We start from the raw sequence: 21,638 nt of genomic DNA, 5'->3' as shown, positions 1-21,638 counted from the left end.
GGCTATAAAGGGCTGGGGCAGCGAGCAGAGCTCACAGCGGCCACAGGGGCTCTCCGGGGACTCCGCTGCTGCCGGGGACCATGGCCAAGCGGGTGGCCGTGCTGCTGGCGGGCTGCGGCGTGTTCGACGGCAGCGAGATCCACGAGGCGTCCGCGGTGCTGGTGCATCTCAGCCGGGAGGGGGCTCAGGTAAGAGGCACCGGCACGGTGCTGCCCGGGCTCCTTGTCCCGGCTCTGCTCCTCATTTCTTCCCTCCTTTTCTCTGAGACAAACTCCCCAAGAGCCAAACAGCGGTGCCTGGAGTCACTGCGAGTGTGGAGAGCTCCCTGCGCAGCTGTGCTGTACACAGGGATTGGTGTGGAGCTCTGCATCCAAATCCCCAATTCAGATTTTCCAAATCCCCCATTCAGATTTTCCTGAATGCCTTCTCTCTTCGCTTCTGGCTTCACATCCTCTTTCTCTCCTGCTATTTCTGTTTTAAAGACAGTTTGGGCTGTTTGAAATTCATCTTTTTAAAATATTCAAAGAGTGGGAGTGAAAACAGAATCAGAGAATCCCAGAATGGTTTGGGTTGGGAAGGAAGCTCATCCATTCCCATCCCCTGCCATGGGCAGGGACACCTTCCACTGTCCCAGGCTGCTCAAAAGCCCGTCCAGCCTGGCCTGGGACACTTCCAGGGATGACAGAACAGACAGGGGTTCGTTCGTGAGTTAAACCTGAGTGGTAAAAGAGGTGCAGCTGCTCTAAAAGTCGGGAGAGCCGCTCCGTGAGACTGGGGAAGGAGGGAGGGAAAGCCTCCGGGACATCTCACTCAGCTGTGAACCACCCACCGGTCTGGTCGGAGCTGTTCCCCGGGAATGGGAATTGCTGTGTGGAACACAGAGGCACAGGGGTGACCTTCCCGTGCCAGGCCCCCCAATCCCAGATTATTCCAACCCTGCCCTCGCTGTTGGCTCCAGGATGAGACTTGGCTAGACGTGTGTAATTTTGCCAATTCCTCTCCTGGAGCTGCTGCAGTGCTTCCCTCCTGCCATCTCCCAGCCCAGCAGGCTCGGAGCCCGTCCCTCGCTCATCCCTGGATCGCCAGGGGCCTCTAGTGGAGGAAACTCGGGCGTCATTTCAATCCCTCCTTTTCTAAGGTCGGCGTAGAATGGAATATTTCAGCTGCAAGGGAGCAGAGCTCAGCACCTCCCTCTCCACGGGAAGCTGCCATGAGGTTGCCTCTCAGCTTCTTTGTCTCCCACCTAGATAATGACAAAGTCCTCGGCTGCTCCTCGCAGGACATTCCTTCCAGCCCTGCCCTCCTCGGGACACCTTGGTGTTCCTTAAATCCTGCTTAAATTTTGGGGCCCAGAGCTGCACAGATGGGCCAGTCCCAAAATCTGTTCACCACCCTCCACTCCTAATTTCTGCATATGAGCTTGAAAGTGCTAAAGGAAGGGAAAGGATTTTCCAGAAAAACACTCTGGCTTTGGGAAAGTTGGTAGGGAGAGGAAACTCCAAGTCCTGTAGGAGATGGGGTGGGACAGCAGCTCTCTGGGTGGTCACCCTGCAAGAGGCATTTATTGGGATATGGATGGACACTTCAGCCCCCCAGATAAGCAGTTCTTAAATACTGAAAGTTTTCTTCTGTCCTTCCTCCACGCCAGCTCTTTCCCAAGAAAGCCCCTCAGCATTCCCACTCACTGCCTGTGCTTTTCCACATTTCTCCATCACTGCTGAAGGATAACAGCCCTCTCCCCTCACTCCAGGCTGAGGTTTATGCTCCCAACACCCCCCAGATGCACGTGGTGGACCACGTGAAGGGGCAGCCCACGGCGGAGCAGCGCAATGTCCTGGTGGAAAGCGCCAGGATAGCCAGAGGCAACATCAAGGACCTGGCCACGCTGGATGTCAAGGGGCTGGACGCCCTCATCATCCCAGGTAGGGCTGTGTGGGGTCTGCCTGCCACAGCTTGGACATCCCACAGGTCTGGAAGGGTGTGGGAGCTGTGGGATGGAGAGGGACAGGCTGGAGCAGGGCTTGGAAGGAGAGCCAATTTTAGTTCTTGTCTTGATTCTGGACTGTCACAGACATCTTTTATGAAAAATCCTTTCCTTAGGATTTTTTCTCCTGAGAAGCTGGAGGCCTCAGGAACAAAATGTAAACAATGGTTATCTGCTGCTGTGGAATGCAACAGGTGCATCTGGGATTGGTCTCATGTGGTTGTTTCTAATTAATGGCCAATCACAGCTGGCTCGGACTCTCTGTCCCAGACACAAGCTTTTGTTATTGTTCTTTCTTTTTCTATTCTTAGCCAGCCTTCAGATGAAATCCTTTCTTCTATTCTTTTAGTATAGTTTTAATACAATATATATCATAAAATAATAAATCAGCCTTCTGAAACACGGAGTCAGATCTTCGTCTCTCCCCTTATCCTCAGACCCCTGTGAACACGGTCACAGTTGGCCTGTTCCATTCCACAGCAGCAGATAACCATTGGTTACATTTTGCTCCTGAGGCCTCTCAGCTTCTCAGGAGAAAAAAATCCTAAGGAAAGGATTTTTCATAAAAGATGTCTGTGACACTGGACAAATGCTGCCAACCATCCCATCCACCTGAGCATTCCACCATGCCACACCTGGCAAAAATCCTGCCCTGGATATAATCTCCAGCTAAACTGCTTCTCTTCCCTCAGGTGGCTTCGGGGTGGCAAAAAACCTGAGCACTTGGGCCACGCAGGGCAAGAACTGCAGCGTCTCCAAAGAGGTGGAGGCTGTGCTGAGGGCATTCCATGCTGCCCACAAACCCATCGGGCTGTGCTGCATCTCCCCCGTGCTGGCAGCCAAAATCTTCCCGGGCTGTGAGGTCACCGTGGGCCATGACACGGAGTGTGAGCAGTGAGTGACCAGGGGGGCTGGGGACACTCACACCAGGGTCCCCCCAAAGTCCCCAGGGATCCTGGCCAGGGGGTGGAAGCTCACAAGGAGCTGAATGCTATTGCTGAGAACTCAGCTCTGCTGCCTCCAGTGAGGCCTTCAGCACCTCCAGCCCTTTTGGGGACTGAACAGGGAAAAGTAGAAACTCTGGAAGACTGATTTTATCATTTCTCAGCACAGCAGAAGGAATGATGTAACACCTGGATCTGTTTGCATTTTTGTGACTTGTTTCCACAACTCTGATAGCTTTAAATAAGACACTTTATTTTAAATTAATTTAAATGTAATTTATTATTGTAAATTAATCATGATGTCTCACAGACCCAGGGTAGGAAAAGCCTTTGCTGACTCCAAGGTGAGCACATCCAAGGCAGGAACAGGATGGTTACCCAAGGCTTGGGGTGGGAAGAGAAGGAGGGAGTGAAACTGTCTTCAGTCCCACAGGGAAGCTGTGACTGGATTCTCCCAAGGGCAGGCAAGGAATGTTGATGGCTTTTGCTAGGAAGGAGTTTTTTCACTAACTTGGAGGAAGCTGGTGGAAAAAGACCCAACCCAAACCTAAATCTAATTGCTGCCCAGGGAAGCTGTGGCTGCTCCACCCCTGGCAGTGCCCAAGGCCAGGCTGGACAGGGCTTGGAGCAGCCTGGGACAGTGGGAGGTGTTCCTGGGCATGGCAGGGGTGGCACTGGGTGGACTTTGAGGTCCCTTTTCACCCAAATCTTCCCAGGCTCCTATTAACATGAGCACTGGAGTGTGCAGAATTAGGTAGTGGAACATCCAAAGTGGAACTTCAGGTCTCATTTTGGCCTTACTTCAGATGTTTAACTCATTTGAACAGAAGGTTTTCCTGTTGTATAGTCCTGGAGAAACTCCTCAAGCAGGAGATTTGGATCCTGCTGAGCAGGTTTTGTGCAGTGACCACAGAATCTTCCCTCTGGCCCTTCCCCAGGCACAGAGTGAAGGAGTGTGGTCTTCACGTGCCCCCTGAACAGAGAGGAGCTGTGAGACAAGCAGAGAAGAAGGAAAACACAATTCTTATCTCGCTTGCTGTGCCCGTGTTGTGCTAAAGCAGAATGCAATGTAGAGATTGTTTACCCAAAGTGAGGATGTTTGGTTCTTTGGCCTAGCAGGGCCAGGTGTGTGTGGGGGGGACTGTGACAGGAGAATCAGAGATGAGTGCAGTGTGAGCAGTTGTGAGCAAGAGTGAGTGCAGGGCAGATTCAATTTAGATGAAATGTATATAGTATAGTATAATAAATTAATTCATTAGCCTTCTGATGATGAGGTCAGATGCATCATTCTCTCTCCCCTTCTGGAGAGTAGCCTCTGATTTACAATAAAGGAGATTCCCCACTGCTGGGGAAGATGAAACAGGAAAGCCTTATAAATATGATTGTCTGGCAAAAGATTTTGAGAATATGGAAACTATAAGCGAGATTGAAATGAAAGCAAGCTTTGAGATCCCTCAGTTACTGAACAACTGGAAAACAATGGCATGGCCAACTAAAGGCAATCCCCTTTTGATGAAACAACACCCTCTGCTTGCAGACAGGCCCAAGGGTCAGAGCAGACCCTACCAGCTTGGCAGAAGGGCCCAAAGAGGAGTTTTAGGGTTTAAAATGTAACACAGTGTGGTGATGTAGTGATTCTTATAGGCTGTATGGAAATCCTATAGGATTTGTATCTTGTACTAGATTGGTGAGTGAGAATTAGAATATTCAACACAGAAGAAGATTTATGGTATTGTAATGGGAACCTCACTCTCTTGCCTCCCTTACTCTCTCACCCTCTCTCCCCCTCTCCTCTCTTTGCTGCTCTGAGCTGTGTTTGGCAGCTCCCAGCAGGGCCCTGCCCCCAGGCCCTTTGCAATAAACCCCAAGTTCCAGCCCTGGCTGCAGAGATCTCTCGTCTCCGTCCGTCCCGACCGTGCTACCCCCAATGCGCCTACACCCCACTGCATGTTTTCCTTCCCCGTTCCCCCGCAGGTGGCCTTATGCCAAGACTGCCGAGGCCATGAAGGAGCTGGGCTGCAGACACGTCAACAGCCAGGTCACCGAGGCCCACGTGGACGCCAGGAACCGCCTGGTGAGCACCAGCGCCTTCATGTGCAACGCCCCCATCCACCAGGTGCACGACGGCATCGGCAGCATGGTCAGGGAGGTGCTGCGGCTGGCCTGAGCTCCCGCAGGCACCCAGCCCCTCCCCGCGGAGCCTGTCCTTCCCTGTCACAACAACAGCTGAAGGGACACTCTGGCTCTGCCCCAGAGCTCTGGTGGCTGCTGAGGAGGGACAATCCTGGAGGTGGCGTGCTCTGCCAAGGACACGTCGCTCCCTGGCAGGAGCTGGGATGGAGCTGCCGTGGGATCGTGGCATGGGAGGGACCTCAAAGCTCATCCTGTGCCAGGCTCCTCCCATGGGCAGGGACCCCTTCCACTGGCCCAGGCTGCTCCATCTGGCCTTGGACACTTCCAGGGATCCAGGGGCAGCCACAGCTTCTCTGGGCCCAGGGAGGAATTCCATCCCAAAATCCCACCTATCCCTGCCACAGGCTCCCCCAGGGCTCAGGGTCAGCTGCTCCCCAACCCCTCCCTCAGGCAGTGAATTGTGGCCAAAGGAAGGAACCAGCTCTGCTACCAAATAAAACCTGATGCTTCTACTGAATTCTGAACTCTGCTTCTGTGTCTGCCTCTCCCTCTGGGTCAGTTGGGAAGATGATACAGGAAGAAATCCCCAGCACCAGCCCCCTTCCCATGTTTTGCTGGGATTTGTCAGAAGCCAGACTGGAGCAGGAATGTGACACTGGTGAGAGCAGGACCAGCCCATGTCACAGCCAGCTCTGGTGGGAAAAGGTGAAATTCTTCTCCTGCATTAACAGGAGCAGAGAATTCCAGGTTGGAAGGGTCTCAAGGCTCACCTGGTCCAGCCTTTCTTGATAAAAATGCTCTCTAGAGAAGATGTCCAGCAGCCTGTCCTGATGGATCCCAAAGTGCCCAAACTCAGGGAATCCACCACTTCCAACAGCTGATTTTCTCATGGTGAAAAATTGCCCCATGGTGCCCATTCAGAATCTCCTCAGGAGTGTCCTGTACAGATTATCCCTCGTCCTTTCCATGTTTCCTCATAAAAAGGGAGTTTCCTTCTCCTTTGTAGCCACCCTTCACATACCAAACATGGTGACAAGATCTCCCCTAAACCCCAGTTTTTCCAAGGCTCAGCTCTCTCAGCCTTTCCTCACATGGGAACTTCCCAGGCTTTGGATCATCTCTGTGGCCTCTGGATCCTCTCCAGCCTGGCCATGTCTTTTTTTGGCAAAGTGGGGATCAAAACTCTTTCCACAACTCTGATGGCTTAAAAATAAGATTTTATTTGAAATCCAATCCCATCTGCAGCCTCTGAGCATTCCTGCAAGCACAGAGCCCTCAGCAGCAGCACTGGGAATTTCCTTCTGCAAAGATTTCCTTAGCCATGTGAACTGAACACAAGGTAAATTGCAGCAGTTTATTTTTATTTTGAGTTTAATAAATGCCCTAGAAAAGGGGGAAGGGATAATCCCATAAAACAGGTTCTAAAAAGATGGTTCCTGCAAATATGTCATGAAAAGAGTTCACTGTAAGGCCCAAACCAAGACATAAACCCAAAGTAGATTTACACTGAGCAATAGATTGACACTGATTCTGAGTCATCTCTTTACCAAACTGAATTGTTTGGACCCATTTTTTTAGTCAGAAAAGGATCTAAATTTGGTCCCAAAAATGTGATTTGTGTATTCAAAGCAGTGTAAACATCATAACCAGCAACCACGTTGCTGCTTGTAAACAGAGCGGTGCAAACTGGTCCCAAACACCTTTAAAATTAAAATTTTTTTACACAAAAAACTTCCCACAGAACTGACCTGTATTTTCTGCTGCCTCCAAAGAAATCAAGACACCACAAAATGAGGCTCCCATTCCCTAAGGAATGCACACAAATCCCACTGGGTTCAGTACAGGCCAGTCTTCTTCATGATCCTCAGGAACTCCTGCTCGCTCACTTGCCCGTCCCCATCCCGATCTGCCTCATCAATCATCTCCTGCAAGAGATTTGGGGTCAGCCTCAGCTCTGGGCTTTCCTGGGAATCACTGGATTCATTCATGCAGAATTCCAGCCCCTCTTTAGCTGTGCTGGAGGGGACAGTGTTGGCTCAAGCTCAGACAAAATATTTCCTGAAATCTGTTTTGCTGGGGGTATTTATAGAGAAATCTGAGCAGGAAATGTTATAGGGAAAGTCCTGGGGGAAACCAAGTGCCTGGAGCAGAGTGAGTCCTTTCACATCTCTGCTACTGCACAGAGCTGCAATGGATGATCCCAGTCCTACATCCATGTGGGCTCAACCCATCCTCAAGCTCAAACCCCACAGATTCCAGGAATTCCTCCCTTCCCACCAGTGCTGGATTTTCCTCCCAGCTCCAGCACAAAGACCCCAAAAGCACCAGGTCCAAACCTGCAGCTCTTCATCAGTGAGGTTCTCCCCCAGCACTTTGGCCACACGTTTGAGGTTTTGGAAAGAGATTTTTCCAGTCTCATCATCATCAAAGAGTTTGAAAGCTTTGAGAATCTCCTCTTTGGAATCTTTTTCAGCCTTAAGGAAGAAAGAACAAGTTTAAGGTAAAACAGGAGTGGTTGTGTTGTAGGTGACGCTCAAAGTTATAAAAGATGTGATAGACTGAGAAACCCTTGGGGACAAATAAAGGAGCTCAACCAGCAGGGATTACACATAAAATTCAGAGACACAACCAGAATTCCAGAATTTCAGGGATCATTTTCTGTCCTTGCCAGCCAGATATCTTTGGGATTTCACTATCAGGGTCCCCTGCTATTAAATATCTGGATTTTGAAAAGATTTTTCAAACCAGAGATTTAATCTGTAAATTAGAATTCAAGGAAAGAGAACACCCCCATGCCAGACATCAACCCTCCAAAAGCCTCCTGCAGGCCTGAGCTGGTTTCCCTCTGTGAGAAAAACTTGTTTTCCCTTTTTTCAACACAAAATTCACCTCTGCTTGTTAAAGAAACCTGCTAATGATATCAGGATTTTAATTTTTCCCAGAAAAATGAGAGAATCCAGGATGGGGATTACCCCAACTTTTATACATTTGTTAAGGTTAAAATATAAAATATTTTAGAATAAATATTAAAATATAGAGCTTCAATCTCCCTGTAAACCCAAAAGGAGATAAAGGCTCCTGATCCACCTTCAAAATTCCCTTTGTTTGGAGCTGTGAAACATCCATACCATTCTCTGTGACATCACTGCCAGGAAGTCACTGAAGCTGATTTTTCCTGTCCCTTCCTTATCGATGTCTGAGATCATTTTCTTGATCTCTTCTTTCTTAGGTTCAAACCCCAGGGCCCTCATGGCCACCTGGAAGGACAAAATAAGTTACAAAACCTACAAAATTGTCACCAAAACCACAGAGAGGGAGAAAAAGTGTCCAAAATTCTCCCAGGGGCAGGCTGAGAGTGAGGCTGCTCTGCACTCACATCAGGATGCAGAAAACAGAGATAGAAACATTCCTGTTCTGGAATTGTGCCTCAGCTAATCCAGGAATTTCCTACACACACTATCACCATCTTTAACTGATCAACCACAGGGAATTTAAATAAGTTTATTTTTCATTCTGGTGATAAAAATCTTGTTGGGAAAACATTTTATTCCTTTGATAATGGGCCAGATAATAGCAACAACAACAATAACAATAAATAATAACAAAGCATAAAATTCTCAACAAGAGGGGAACTCCCTCCACCACCCCTTTTTTAATGGGCACAAACCTTTCTTTGATGTTTTATGCACAGAGAAGGAGTTGAGACACAAAGCACAGAATTATACATGAATTTTGGGCAGCCTAGCCCTAAACACACTGCATAAGAGCAGAAAAGAGCTGCAATTAAAGAGAAAACCGTGCCTTTTGCCCACCAGGTGTTGTGCTGGAGGGAGGAGGGGGAAACCCAGGAAACTCCTGTGCTTTTTGAGGTTATTTGAGCATTTATGGCCCTGTTCCCTTATAACCTCAGTGACCTCCAGCCCCAGGGAAACCCCGACCTTCAGCTCCTTGACATCGATGCTGCCGCTGCCGTCGGTGTCGAAGAGCTCGAAGGCGTCGCGGATCTCCCGCTGCTGCTCCTCCGGCAGCTCCAGCTTGAAATTCGCCTTCTTCCTCTGCGCCGCGGCCGCCAGCGACGGCTTCTTAAAGCCGCAGGCCTCGGCACGGGACAGCGGGGTCGGGGGGGAACGGGGACTCAGCCCTGGCACTGCCCCGGAGCCCCCGCAAAACCTGAGCCCTGTCACTGCCCCAGAACCCCTTCAGTGCCCCTGAGCCCCCATCCGGGCCTCTGAGCCCTCTCACAGCCCCGGAGCCCCCTCATGCCCCCTGAGCCCCAACCACAGTCCCTGAGCCTCCTCACAGCCCCTAAGCCCCCTCACAACCTCAGAGCCCCCCTCACAGCCCCTGAGTCCTCGTGAAAACCCTGAGCCCCACCATGGCCCCTGAGCCCCCTCAGTGCTCCTGAGCCCCCATCAAAACCCTGAACCCTCATCACTGCCCCTGAGCTCCCATAATGGCCCCTGAGCCCCTGTCACAGCCCCTGAGCCCCCTCAGTGCTCCTGAGACCCCTCCACAAACCCTAAGCCCCATCATGGCCCCTGAGCCCCCCTCACAGCCCCTGAGCCCCCAGCAAATCCCTGAGCTCTGTCACTGCCCCAGAACCCCCTCATGCTCCTGAGACCCCTCCACAAACCCTGAGCCCCGTCATAGCACCCTGAGCCCTCATCATGGCCCCTGAGCCCCCCTTCAGTGCCCCTGAGCCCCCTCACGGCCCCTGAGCCCCACCATGGCCCCTGAGCCCCCTCAGTGCTCCTGAGACCCCTCCACAAACCCTAAGCCGCATCATAGCCCTTGAATCCCCATCACAACCCCTGAGCCCCCAACAAAACCCGGAACCTTGTCACTGCACCGGAGCCCCATCATGGCCCCTGAGCTCCCTTCAGTGTCCCTGAGCCCTCTTCACAAACCCTGAGCCCCATCACAGCCCCTGAGCCCCCCTCACTGTCCCTGAGCCCCATCACAGCCCCTGAGCCCCCATCACTGCCCCTGAGCTCCCATAATGGCCCCTGAGCCCCGTCCCTGACCCCTGATCCCCTGTCACAGCCCCTGAGCCCCCAACACAGTCCCTGAGCCCCCTCAGTGCTCCTGAGACCCCTCCACAAACCCTAAGCCCCATCATGGCCCCTGAGCCCCTATCACTGCCCCAGAGCCCCCATCATGGCCCCCGAGCCCCCATCACAGCCCTGGAGCCCCTTTCAAAAACCCTGAGCCCCCTCACAGCCTCTGAGCCCCAACCACAGCTTCTGAGCCCTCATCACTGCCCCTGAGCCCCCTCAGTGCTCCTGAGCCCCCTCAAAACCCCTGAGCCCCATCACAGCCCCTGAACCTTCTCACTGCCCCTGAGCCCCCACTGCCCCTGAGCCCCCATCACAGCCCCTGACACCTGTCACAGTTCTGGAGCCCTCTCCCAGCTTCTGAGTCTCCTCAGCCCCCCTCAGTGCCCTCCCAGCCCCTTCAGCGCCTTCGCCGCCCCCTGACCGCTGCCGAGCCCCTCACGGCCGCTCCCCGCCCTCACCATCCCGCCGGCTTCACGCCCGGCAGCCTCAATATCGCGCCCTCCCATTGGCTGTCGCCCCCACGCCGCTGCTATGGCAACGTGCGCTCCTATTGGCTGGCGTAACGGCGCAGCCAAAGGTGAATGAGCTCGTGGGAGAATCTCCTCCTTCCTTCAACGCGATTGGCCGGAGTGAAGGGGAGTTAGACCAATCAGCGAGCGGGAGCGGGCTGGCGCGATGCTCGCCCCAGGGAAAGAGGAGGGACCAGGCTGAGGGAGGCGTGGTCTGATCGGAAGCGTGGCGCTGATTGGTGGAGGGCAGTCAGGGGGCGTGGCCAGGGCTCCCTGAGGGCGGCGGCGGCGAGAGGGATCCGGGAGGGTCCGGCAGCCGGGAGAGGTGCGGGGAACGGGCTGGGGGTGCGGGACAGGGCCCGGATCCGTGAGGAGGACCCTGGGGGCTGCGGGGAAGGAGGTGAGGGCTGTGTTAACGTGCCGGGAGCAGCGGAGCAGGTGCTGGGGGCTGTGGTGAGACCCTAAAGGCCGAGGGGAGGAGGAGGATGGGGGGCTCTGGGATGGGGCTGAAAGCGCTGAGGGGGAACTGGAGCTGCTGCATTTCGTAAAGTGCATTCTGGAGAAGTATGAGGTGCTGAGGGACAGGGGGTGGAAGATGGGGGTCACCCTGTGCCCCTGCTTTAAACCAGCTCGGTGCTCCACCTGGACAGGCACCGATCCCACCTCTGCTCGGCTTTTTCCTTGGAAATTCAAATGGGATTTCTGAAAAATCAGCACCAAAGAGCCAGGCCAGCACCTGTAGTTGTTGATTTAGTTTGGAAGAACAGGGAGCATTGACTCCCTCTCTTCATCCTTCTTCAGCATAATGGTTCCAAAGCTTGATTTCTGGAACTAGAGATGTGTTATTTTATTGGGAATAAAAACTATTCTCCCTTTTTTCAAGGATTCTGGTGGACAGTGCCTCACCCAAGCCATGGCCACACGCCTCAGATCGGTGAGTTGGGGCCTCGAATGGTGCTTGGGGAAGTTTTGTCTTGCAGAAACAAATTCATAAATATTCTGCACATCACTAGGGAAGACATGAGGCTGATCCTGCATTAATGATAATTCTGGGGAGAAAACATGATTTTCCAAGATTTAATTTGGGTAGGTTGAATTCATACCTTAAAATCAATATAGACACGTAGCTTGGCTTGCCATAAATATTATGCTGTGCAATATCAAATTATAGAGAGTTTATAATAAAATTATATATATTGTGGCTGTCCCTGGATCCCTGGAAGTGTCCAAGGCCAGGTTGGATGGGGCTTGGAGCACCCTGGGGTAGTGAAAGTGTCCCTGTGGAAGGTGGAATAAAATGAGCTCTAAAATCCCTCCCGAGCCAAACCAGTCTGGGATTCCTTTGCAGCCTCTGCAGTGCTCTGGGGCTCAGAGGCAGAGGGCAGCATTCTGCTGCAGTAAAACTTCACTTCAGGCACATCTCAGAGCAGTTTGGGTGCTCTTGGCTCCTGGAGAGTGCCCGGCAATCAGGGAATGCCAAAACGGTGTGGGGTGGAAGGGACCTCATGGGAAGGGGTGCAGGGAGAAGGGAAATGTCTGTGGGAGGGAGTGGCTGCCTTTGAGGAGAAGCTGAAACAGTTTCTGTCCCCTCAGCAGCTGTTCCCCCTCTGACTGAATCCCCTCATCTTCTCCAAACCACATCTGTTCATTGGCTGAACACTTCCAGGGCTGGGGACTCCAAACCTCCCTGGACAGCTGTGCCAGGGCTGGGCCCCTCTTTCAGTGCAGGAATGTCCCCAATGCCACCCTGAGCTCCCCTTGGGGCCGTTCCCTCTGCTCCTGTCCCTGTTCCTGGAGCACAGCCAGACCCTCCAGGCTGTCCCCTCCTGGCAGGAGTTGTGCAGAGCCACAAGGGCCCCCTGAGCCTCCTTTGCTCCTGGCTGAGCCCCTGCCCAGATCTCTCTCCAGCCTCAGTCCTTCCCCAGCTGCCCCTCACAGGAGCTCCAGACCCTGACCAGACTCTCCTCTGCAAGGCCCATCCCAAATACCTGCTGCAGCTTTGATGTAACTCAGGGAGCTCCTCACATTTCTCTTGTGGATCACCCAACACTTGGCAGCAGAACCTTTATTTGAGGATGTGGCCTTCCAAGAGTTGTGAACAATCCCTGTCTTTGTGTGGCTCCCTCAGAGCTCTGTGCAGAGGTGGGGGTTGTGTTACAACCAGGAGTAAAACTCTCTCCAGGCAGCACAGAGCATTCTTTGTGTAACAGCTCCCTGGGACTCAGGGCCTGGATGTTCTGTGCTGTCAGTGAGGTCCTTGGGCTCAGTCCAGTCAGATGAGTGGCCAGACTGAATTCTGTTAATTAGTGACTCCAATCACTGATTAACAAAGCTTAAAGAAAAAGAAAGGGAGGACTGATGGCCCAAAAGGCCAGCCCCTGCCTTTACCTGGCTGCTTTCTTGGCCCTGAGTGTCACAGGGTCTGATCATGGTGATGGTTTTATGCTCTGAGGTAGCTGTGGCAGGAGGCTGAGGCAAATCCCAGAATCAGTCCCAGGATGCTCTGGGGTGGGAGGGACATAAAACTCCTCCAAAGCCACCCCTGTCATGGCAGGGACACCTCCCACTGTCCCAGGGTGTCCCAATGTCCAGCCTGGCCTTGGGCACTGCCAGGGATCCAGGGGTAGCCCCAGGTTCTCTGGGCACCTGTGCCAGGGCCTGCCCACCCTGCCAGGGAACAATTCCCAATTCCCAATCTCCCATCCATCCCTGCCCCTGGCAGTGGGAGCCATTCCCTGTGTCCTGCCTCTCCGTGCTCTTGTAAACCATCTCTCTCCATCTTGCAGGCTCCCTTCACATTCTGTTTGCTTTGCTATCCAAGCACAGTTCATGGGGGCCAATCTTCTTTTCCTTCTCTCCTCTTGGTTGTGAGCAGGAGGCAGAGTCCTTCCAGAACCCCAAAACCAGAGTGCCTGCACTCACAACTCCCTGGGACAGCACAGAGCTTTGATGCCTGAGTTCAGATTCCTCTGGTGGAGCTGCTGAGCAGAACTGCAGCTCACTGAGCCCCAGGGAAGCTCAGGCTGGTTGCTCTGTGTGTCAGGGAGGTTCTCCCTGTCCTGACCTGTCCCTGTCCCTGTCCCTGCAGGCTGGCAGGAGCTGCACCGTCATCGGCGGCTCGGGGTTCCTGGGGCAGCACATGGTGGAGCAGCTGCTGGCCAAGGGCTACAGCGTCAACGTCTTTGACATCCAGCAGAGCTTCCAGAGTGAGCAGGTGACCTTCTTCCTGGGAGACCTGTGTGACAAGGAGGTGAGCAAGGAACAGGGGCACGTGCAGGCCTTGCACTTTTCCTTGGAAGCCTCTGAAGGAAACACATCTGGTGTCTGATGTCTGGATTCTGCTGCCAGCTGGAAAGAGCAGGACTGTGATGGTGTTCACAGGGGTCTGAGGATGAGGGAAGGGATGAGGATCTGACTCCATGTTTCAGAAGGCTGATTTATTATTTCATTATATATATTATATTAAAACTATACTAAAATAATAGAAGAAAGGATTTCATCAGAAGGAAAGAATGAAAGCAAAGGTTTGTGTCTGGGACAGAGAGTCTGAGCCAGCTGACTGTGATTGGCCATTAATTAGAAACAACCACATGAGACCAATCCCAGATGCACCTGTTGCATTCCACAGCAGCAGATAATCAATGTTTGCATTTTGTTCCTGAGGCCTCTCAGCTTCTCAGGAGGAAAAATCCTAAGGAAAGGATTTTTCATAAAACGTGTCAGTGACACAGGACTGCTTTGTGCCTGGTGCCTTGCATTACTGTTAGCTGAGATTTTACATGACATTAATGTGAGCTGAGATTTGCAGGGTAATTACAGCCCCTGGGCTAATTGCAGGGGGCTCTCCCAGCCCTTCTCAGCTCCATGAGAGTGGCACAGCTCATATTCCCAACAGCCAGGGCAGGATGAGAGGGAGCCTTGGCCAAGACCTGTGTGATCCATGTGAGAGGTGACTTTGGGACAGTCACCTGCACTCAGCCAGTGCCATGGGGAGCTTTAAACCTGCTGCTTCCTCAGGGACCCAACTCCAGGGAGTCCTGAGCCTTGTGCCTGCACCTGGGGATTGCAGGGAGTGCAGCCTGGCCAGCCTCCAGCTCTGGGGAAGCTGCCAGGATTTCTCTGGGAAGAAGAGAGGATGTGGTGTGTGCTGAGCACAGGACATTGTGGAGATCCTGGATGCCAATCCCATCCAGCTGCCCACCTTTATGGAGGAACATGACTGGAAATGCAGCTGTTTCCATGACAAAAGAGCTGGTTTATTTCCCTGCTGTTGTTTTTTCCTGATGGCTGTTGCTCCATTCCCTTCTCCCTCATGTTTCCTGCAGGCTCTGCTGCCAGCCCTGCAAGGGGTGTCTGTGGTGTTCCACTGTGCCTCACCAGCCCCTTCCAGTGACAACAGGGAGCTGTTCTACAAGGTGAATTTTATGGGAACCAAGGCAGTCATTGAAGCCTGCAAAGAAGCTGGAGTGCAGGTAAAGCTGGAAAAGCCCTGAGAGCAGGAGGGGCTGGTGGACTTTGTGACATTGGCAGCACAGGCCAGGGTCAGCCTTGTCTGAGAGGGGACAAAGGGCTCTGTGATACTGAATTCCCACTTGGCCCATGAAAACCAGGGGAAAAGACTCTGGGTCTCCTGCTTAGTGTAAACTCAGTCCCTGTTTGCCACAGAAAACCACATTGTGATTGGAATGGAAAAGCTTCCATTAAAATCTGGCCTGGGAGAGTCACCCTGGGACAACAACACCTCACAAGTGGCTTCTTTCCTGCTCCCCTAAGGGGACAGCCCAGAGATGGCTTTTCCAGCAGGGGAATATTCATGGCATCAATTCCCTCCCTGAATTCCTCACCATGGAATGAGAAGGAACTCACTTGTGCCATAATCTCAGTGCCTTTTGGTTTAGAAAGTCAATTGCCCACAAAAGGAAGAGCCTGAGGAAGCCAGCCTGGAATTGGAGACTGAATTTTCTCCCTAAATTACCTTGATATCCCATGAGTTTTCATTTAAATTAATTTATTTCATTTATTTTAATTTTATTCATTATATTAATTTCATTTATTTTAATTTCATTTAAGTCACCAAACAAAAACATCCAGGGTTTCTTTTTTTTTGTTAAATCCACTGTGATCTGCTACTGCCAAGATGGGCAAATCTTTCTTTAAAACACTGGGGGTGTGTTAAGTGTTCCAAGCCTCTGATTTTCCTGGAGATGTTTCCCCTGCACTGATTGCTTTGGGGGTTTGTTGGAATGTTTTCATCTCCTTTAGGTAGCATTAAATAATGGGACAGAATGAATTAAAAAGGGGGAATTCTCTCACCTGCATTTTCTATGCATCTTCTGTTAGACTCAGGTTATTTTCTGTAGGATCAGTTGGTTAAATATTATCATTATTATCATTATTATCATTATTGTCTTTACTCAGCCTTTGTAAATAATGACCTTTTTATTTTAGGCTTTAAACAACTCTTTTCTCCCCTATCTCTTGCAGAAATTGGTGTTAACCAGCAGTGCCAGTGTGGTTTTTGAGGGCACAGACATAAAAAATGGCTCAGAAGATCTGCCCTATGCACAAAAACCCATTGATTACTACACAGAGACCAAGATCCTGCAGGAGAAGGTATTTGCCAATGGTGAAATTGTTATTTTGGGTGTATTCACTTAATAAAAAGAGAACAAAATTAAGCTGTGGCATGAAATGCTGTGTGACACTTCCAGAGCTGCCAGGGGTGTCACTGCCATGGAGGAGCCACAGGAGAATCCCAGTTCTCTGCCACAGCTTTGGTTTCACAGCACTCAGGGGAGGTTTTTGTCCTCTCTGCTGCTTTTCCTGATTTGCAGCCTGAATTTGGAATTGGGAATGTGAAAAAGGCACTGAGTGAGGAGGAGAGGAGGTGGGGACATGGCCTGAGCTGAGGGGCACAGGCCATTACTGAAAATATTCATGGTAAAAAACATCTGAGAGTTCACTGCTTTGGACTAGCACAGCACCAATATCTGCTCTTCTCATGCTCTTACTGCTGCAGCATCTGTGGTTTGAATGTGGGATAACAATGTTTTCAATCAAAGGCAGCAGACCTTTCCTGGATCCTTTTTCCATGGCTTGCACTCAGCTTTTTGTGCCAGAAGAATTGAGAGTCCCTTCCATGCTGATGCTGACAGTGTGAGAGGCTGGAAGGAATTTCCTCCACAAGAGCTTCATTAATTTAAATTGTGCAAACATCTGTTCCTTCCCCAGCACTTTGCAGTAACTGATAAAGGGGAAGCTGAGGAGCAGCAATCAGGGGCAGCCCCAGTGCTGCTGATTGTGGCTTTGTTTTGGGGGAAACGCAAAGGATTTTGTCTGTGCCTCCTCCATAGAAATCCCAGCAGCTGCTGGAAATGAAAACACGTTGTTTAGGAACTCCCAAGGGAATGAAATCTGCTCCAGAGCTGCTGAATGTGCTGCTGGAGCTCCAGGGAGGTGGGATCACCCCCTCCTGAGGCAGATCCAGCTGGGAGGGACAGAAATGGAACTCCTGAGTGTCCTCTGCTCCAGCTCCTGCACAGGATTCCTGGAATGGAGGAGCTTGGAGAGCTCCTCTGGCTTCTGAGGTGTTCCCTTCCCTTGGCAATTCATTAAGTGCTCAACCATAAAATCTGGTTTGTGTCTGGTTTTCTTATCAAGGAAAACTGGGCAAAGAGATGGGAACAAAGGAAGGATCACCTGGAAAGACAGGAGGAGATAATAATTCTTCCACTGGTTCTTCCCAAGGAGATGGGGAGCCCCCAGCCCTTTCAGTGATGATTGTGGGATGTTGGGACCCTGGGTGCTGAGAATTTCACACTTTCTGTGCTGCCAGGAGAACTCTGCATTGACCTGAGGCTGTGGAGAAGCTTCCAGAATAGAATGACCGAGCTGGGATTGTGGGTGTGGAGTCTGGATAGAAGTGTGTGATATCACAGGGTGGGAAACTTAGGGTTTAAGGGTTTAGAATATAGCAATATATATAAAACAAGATGGAGGTTTTAGAGCAGAGGCTCTCCTTTTCCACCTTCTTTTCCACCTTCTTTTCCACCTTCTTTCCACCTTCTTTCCACCTTCTTTCCACTCCTCCACCTTCTTTTCCACCTTCTCCTCCACCTTCTTTTCCACCTTCTTTTCCACTTCTCCTCCACCTTCTTTTCCACCTTCTTTTCCTCCTCCTTCTCCACCTCCTTCTCCACCTCCTTCTCCACTTCCTTCTCCATGGGTTTGGGTGGTTTTGTGTAATTGGATAAAAAAGTCCCCATTGCAGGGCACAGGTGGTTGGTTATTGGGTTAAAAATAACAATAATTGAGGTGTCATTTCTTAACTGGACAGTTTATCCTTAAAAGGCCTTGTAGAGAGAAAGCTGGGGCTCCATTTTTAGTTTGTTAGAAAGAAGTGCTGTAGAACTCAGGCTTTTTGAGATTGTAACATAAATAAATATCTGAGTCCCAACAAGAAATACCATCTCCCACATTTAATCCCAACCCTGGCAGAAAAGAAGTTAAGGCTCCACAGTGGGATGCATTGCTGAGCTCTGCTTTCCTTGCTGATTTCCTTCTCCTGTTTCCCTGCAGGAGGTGCTCAGTGCAAACGACCCAGACAACAATTTCCTCACCACTGCAATCCGTCCCCATGGAATCTTTGGTCCCAGGGACCCTCAGCTGGTTCCCATCCTCATCCAGGCAGCTCGGAGTGGCAAAATGAAGTTCATCATTGGGTGAGCAAGGCCCAGGCATTTCAGAGCTGGGGCAAAGTCACTGCTGGCTCTACAAAGCCCTTTTGGAAGGGAACAAAAGGAAATCAGTTGTGTTGTTTCTGTTATTTTTCACTTTCCAGGTTTTTTTCCCTTAAAAATCCTATGTCAGGGGCTCACTCCCTGCCATGGTGAGTGTCCATCATGCCAGAGGAATATCCATGAGAAAAGCTGGTATGGATTGAGCTGTTAAAGAGCAGTGCCATTAATATGAGACAGCTCAGATTACTTGCTGTTAATTTATACCACTTGTGGTCTTTGAGGTTCTGGCAATTAAAATCCTTATTAAATATGAAACACTAAAAGTATGGCCTGAAATTGCAGCACCAGAGAGAAGAGAAGAGGAAGCTTGGGATGAATTTATCCTGCTGGATGTCCTTTTTGCCTCAAGCAGATTCTCAGCCCAGCTTGCCCTGGGGTTAAATTCCTTTTCTGTGTGCAGGGATGGAAAGAACCTGGTGGATTTCACCTACGTGGAGAACGTGGTGCATGGGCACATCCTGGCTGCAGAAAAGCTGCACAAAGGCTCCCCCCTGTGTGGGAAGGTGAGAAGGGAGGGGAGGGAAGGGATCCCCATGCTGATTTCAGGGCCCTGCACATCATCCTGCAGGCCAGCAGCTCCAGGTTTTCCATCTGTGGGGAGCATTGGGTGCAGCCAGCTGGGCTGAGCTGCATGGATATCCTGGAATTTCCTGCTCTAAAACTCCTTGGGAAGGGCAATCCAGGCAGAACTGGGGCCGGCCAGGAGGCACACATGGAAACACAGCAGCTTTTGGGACACAGTTCAGAACAGGAGGAACTGTTCCAGCTTTCCCTGGTCCTGCTGTGCTCTGAGCACACTGGGGTGTTTTAGCCTGTCTGCTCTGTGCTGTGGCAGCCAGTTTGGTTGACATTTATGAGGAATCCTGGCCTCTGGAGTGCTGGAAGCAGCTGGTTTCCTTGGAAGAGCAGAGATTCCCCCCTTCACTCAGAGGTGGGCAGTGCAAAGCAGTTTGTCAGGATGGTGTTTGCTCTGGCCCAGGTCAGGGCTGTCATGTCCTCACATGAGCAGGAGAGGGGCCAGCACAGAGCCAGACCTGGGAAATCCACTGTGACAGTGGTCACAAGGGTCTTCAGGGTGAGAGAGAGACGAGAATGCTGACCTCATGTTCAGAAGGCTTGATTTATTATTTTATGATAGATATGTATTACATTATATCTATACTACAAAGAAATAGAAGGAAAAGTTCTCAGAGTGCTGGCTAAGCTAAGAATAGAAAAGGAATGAATAACAAAGGTCTGTGTCTCAGCAGAGAGTGAGACCCAGCTCTGCAGTGAGTGGTCAGTAAATCCAAACATCCACAGGAGACCAAGCACGGATGCACCTGTTGCATTCCACAGCAGCAGATATCCATTGTTTACACTTTGCTGCTGAAACTTCTCAGCTTCAGCAGGAAAAATCCTAACGAAAGGATTTTAATGAAAAGATGTCTGTGACAATCCACCACGATTTTAACCCCTGGCTTCTCCTCTCCTCTCTTCCAGGCCTTTCACATCACCAACGATGAACCCATTCCCTTCTGGACCTTCATGTCCCGCATCCTGACCGGCCTGGACTACGACCCTCCCAAGTACCACATTCCCTACTGGCTGGCCTATTACCTGGCCCTGCTGCTGGCCCTGCTGCTGGCCCTGCTCAGGCCCCTGGTGACCATCAAGGCCACCTTCACTCCCATGAGGGTGGCCCTGGCTGGCACCTTCCACTACTACAGCTGTGAGAGGGCCAAGAGGGCCATGGGCTACAGCCCCGTGGTCAGCCTGGACGAGGCCATCGCCAGGACTGTGCAGAGCTACCCCAGCCTGCGCCGGGCCAGGGCCTGACTCCCTGCCTGGAGCCTCTCCAGCCTGTCTGCCATCATTTCTGACAGCTCAACATGGAGCACAGGGCAGCAGTTCCCAGCAAAGAGGAGTTTTCTGAAGTCTCTGCTCCTCCTCCTCCTCCTCGTCATTCCATGTGGGAGCTGTGCTGACAGTTTGTTTCTTGGATGTGACTTCTTGTTTGGAAACTGCTGCTGAACTCTCTGGGCTGTGAATAAACACCCTGCTGTGCCCTCTTCAATCCTGAGCAGGCACACCAGCATTCCTGCTCCCTTCCCTCCACCCTTGTCCCGTGTTTTGTTGCTCTGGTGACAGCAGCCACCCCTTCCCAGAGCTGGGGCACAAACACTTCCTGGGGCTGGCTCCCCTCTGTGCTTTGGCTTTGCTCTCCACAAGAGAGCCCAGTGCCAGAAAGGACTTCTGCCACCATTCCTAAATCATTGCAGCTCTTCTGGTTTTCCCTCCATGATCAGGGGGTGGTTTGGCTTCTCCCTGAGGCAGCAGAAGGAAGCCACAAGGAGTGTGTTCACTTGTGGCTTCATTCCTTTGTCCATGCAGGATTTATTTCTGTTCCAGAAGAAGCCAAGTAAATCACACAGAGCTGACACTGCAGCTTTGTGTCCCATCTCTGAGAGGGCAGATCCCACTCTCAGCACAAACAGGATGTAAATGATTCCCTTTTGGGCAGGGATCTTTGGGAGCTGCCTTTGAGCAGCCCCAGCACTGTTCTGCACATCTGCAGCCCCAAGCTGCTCCTCTCTGCCCTGCCAGTGCTGCTCACGGGGATTTTTGGTGCTCTGACCACTTAGTCCATGAAAAAACCTTTTTTCCACAAGGAAATGGATACAAAGCAACAGTCCCCAAGCTATTTCCTTAGATTTGTATGTTAAATGTTCTTTGCCCTCTAATCTTTCTAAGCACTTCAGTTCTGGTTTGGTTTTAAATGAGGGCTTTAGGTTTGAGCTGGAGTTTTGCCCTGTGCAAATTCCTGGATCCCTGGCAGTTCTGGTGTTTCAAATGTCAGAAGGATGGGAAATGCTTCAGTCACAGAGTTGTGGAATCCCAGGATGGTTTGGGTTGGGAGGGACCTTAAAGCTCATCCCATTCCTCCCCCAGGGACACCTTGCACTGTCCCAGGCTGCCCCAAGCCCCATCCAACCTGGCCTGGACACTTCCAGGGATCCAGGGGCAGCCACAATCTCCTTAACCTCAATGTGCTGCTATAGTCTGATTGAATGTCTGATTAAATGGGTTTTATTTGAACTTCTGGCTGTTTTCTGGGGAGGAAAACCCACACTGGGCTTTTTTTCCTGGGAATTTTGATTTGCTGGTGAACAGCTGGTTTTACCAACCTTGGTCTGCAGCAATCCCTGTCCAGGTACTTGGGGCAGCTGCCC

General features: G+C 51.3%; 3 protein-coding genes across 5 annotated transcripts; 2 read left to right on the top strand and 1 right to left on the bottom strand.

Annotated features, from left to right (window-relative positions):
• On the top strand, positions 1-5,739 carry LOC135447849 (putative glutamine amidotransferase-like class 1 domain-containing protein 3B, mitochondrial). The gene is made up of 4 exons (XM_064712986.1): positions 1-188; positions 1,751-1,922; positions 2,677-2,878; positions 4,903-5,739. Exons 1-4 carry the CDS (start codon positions 81-83, stop codon positions 5,093-5,095), a joined length of 675 nt encoding a protein of 224 aa, XP_064569056.1. The 5' UTR covers positions 1-80; the 3' UTR covers positions 5,096-5,739.
• A 519-nt stretch (positions 5,740-6,258) lies between these two features.
• On the bottom strand, positions 6,259-10,627 carry CETN2 (centrin 2). Of its 2 annotated transcripts, XR_010440331.1 has the most exons (6): positions 10,577-10,627; positions 9,000-9,158; positions 8,190-8,318; positions 7,398-7,535; positions 6,810-6,986; positions 6,259-6,444 (listed from the first exon to the last, which is right to left on the bottom strand). XR_010440331.1 is itself a non-coding variant. In XM_064712987.1 (5 exons), the coding sequence occupies exons 1-5, from the start codon at positions 10,622-10,624 to the stop codon at positions 6,897-6,899; spliced, it is 564 nt and encodes a 187-aa protein (XP_064569057.1). In that variant the 5' UTR covers positions 10,625-10,627; the 3' UTR covers positions 6,259-6,896. The 2 variants fall into 2 exon arrangements, 1 of the variants encoding a protein (XP_064569057.1); XM_064712987.1 differs by having other exon boundaries at positions 6,259-6,986.
• Positions 10,628-10,825: 198 nt separating this feature from the next.
• Positions 10,826-21,504, top strand: NSDHL (NAD(P) dependent steroid dehydrogenase-like). 2 transcript variants are annotated; one of them, XM_064712983.1, is made up of 8 exons: positions 10,826-10,952; positions 11,511-11,561; positions 13,716-13,877; positions 14,953-15,099; positions 16,112-16,240; positions 18,206-18,348; positions 18,827-18,929; positions 19,909-21,504. In XM_064712983.1, the coding sequence occupies exons 2-8, from the start codon at positions 11,541-11,543 to the stop codon at positions 20,242-20,244; spliced, it is 1,041 nt and encodes a 346-aa protein (XP_064569053.1). In that variant the 5' UTR covers positions 10,826-10,952; positions 11,511-11,540; the 3' UTR covers positions 20,245-21,504. The 2 variants fall into 2 exon arrangements, with proteins under 2 accessions (XP_064569053.1, XP_064569054.1); XM_064712984.1 differs by lacking the exon at positions 10,826-10,952 and adding an exon at positions 10,983-11,027.
• Positions 21,505-21,638: the final 134 nt, after the last annotated feature.

The sequence above is a fragment of the Zonotrichia leucophrys genome, chromosome 4A, assembly GCF_028769735.1.
Source record: "Zonotrichia leucophrys gambelii isolate GWCS_2022_RI chromosome 4A, RI_Zleu_2.0, whole genome shotgun sequence".
Taxonomy (NCBI): Eukaryota; Metazoa; Chordata; class Aves; order Passeriformes; family Passerellidae; genus Zonotrichia; species Zonotrichia leucophrys.
The sequence above is the reverse complement of the archived record's forward strand: the minus strand, read 5'-3'. Positions and strand labels throughout refer to the sequence as shown.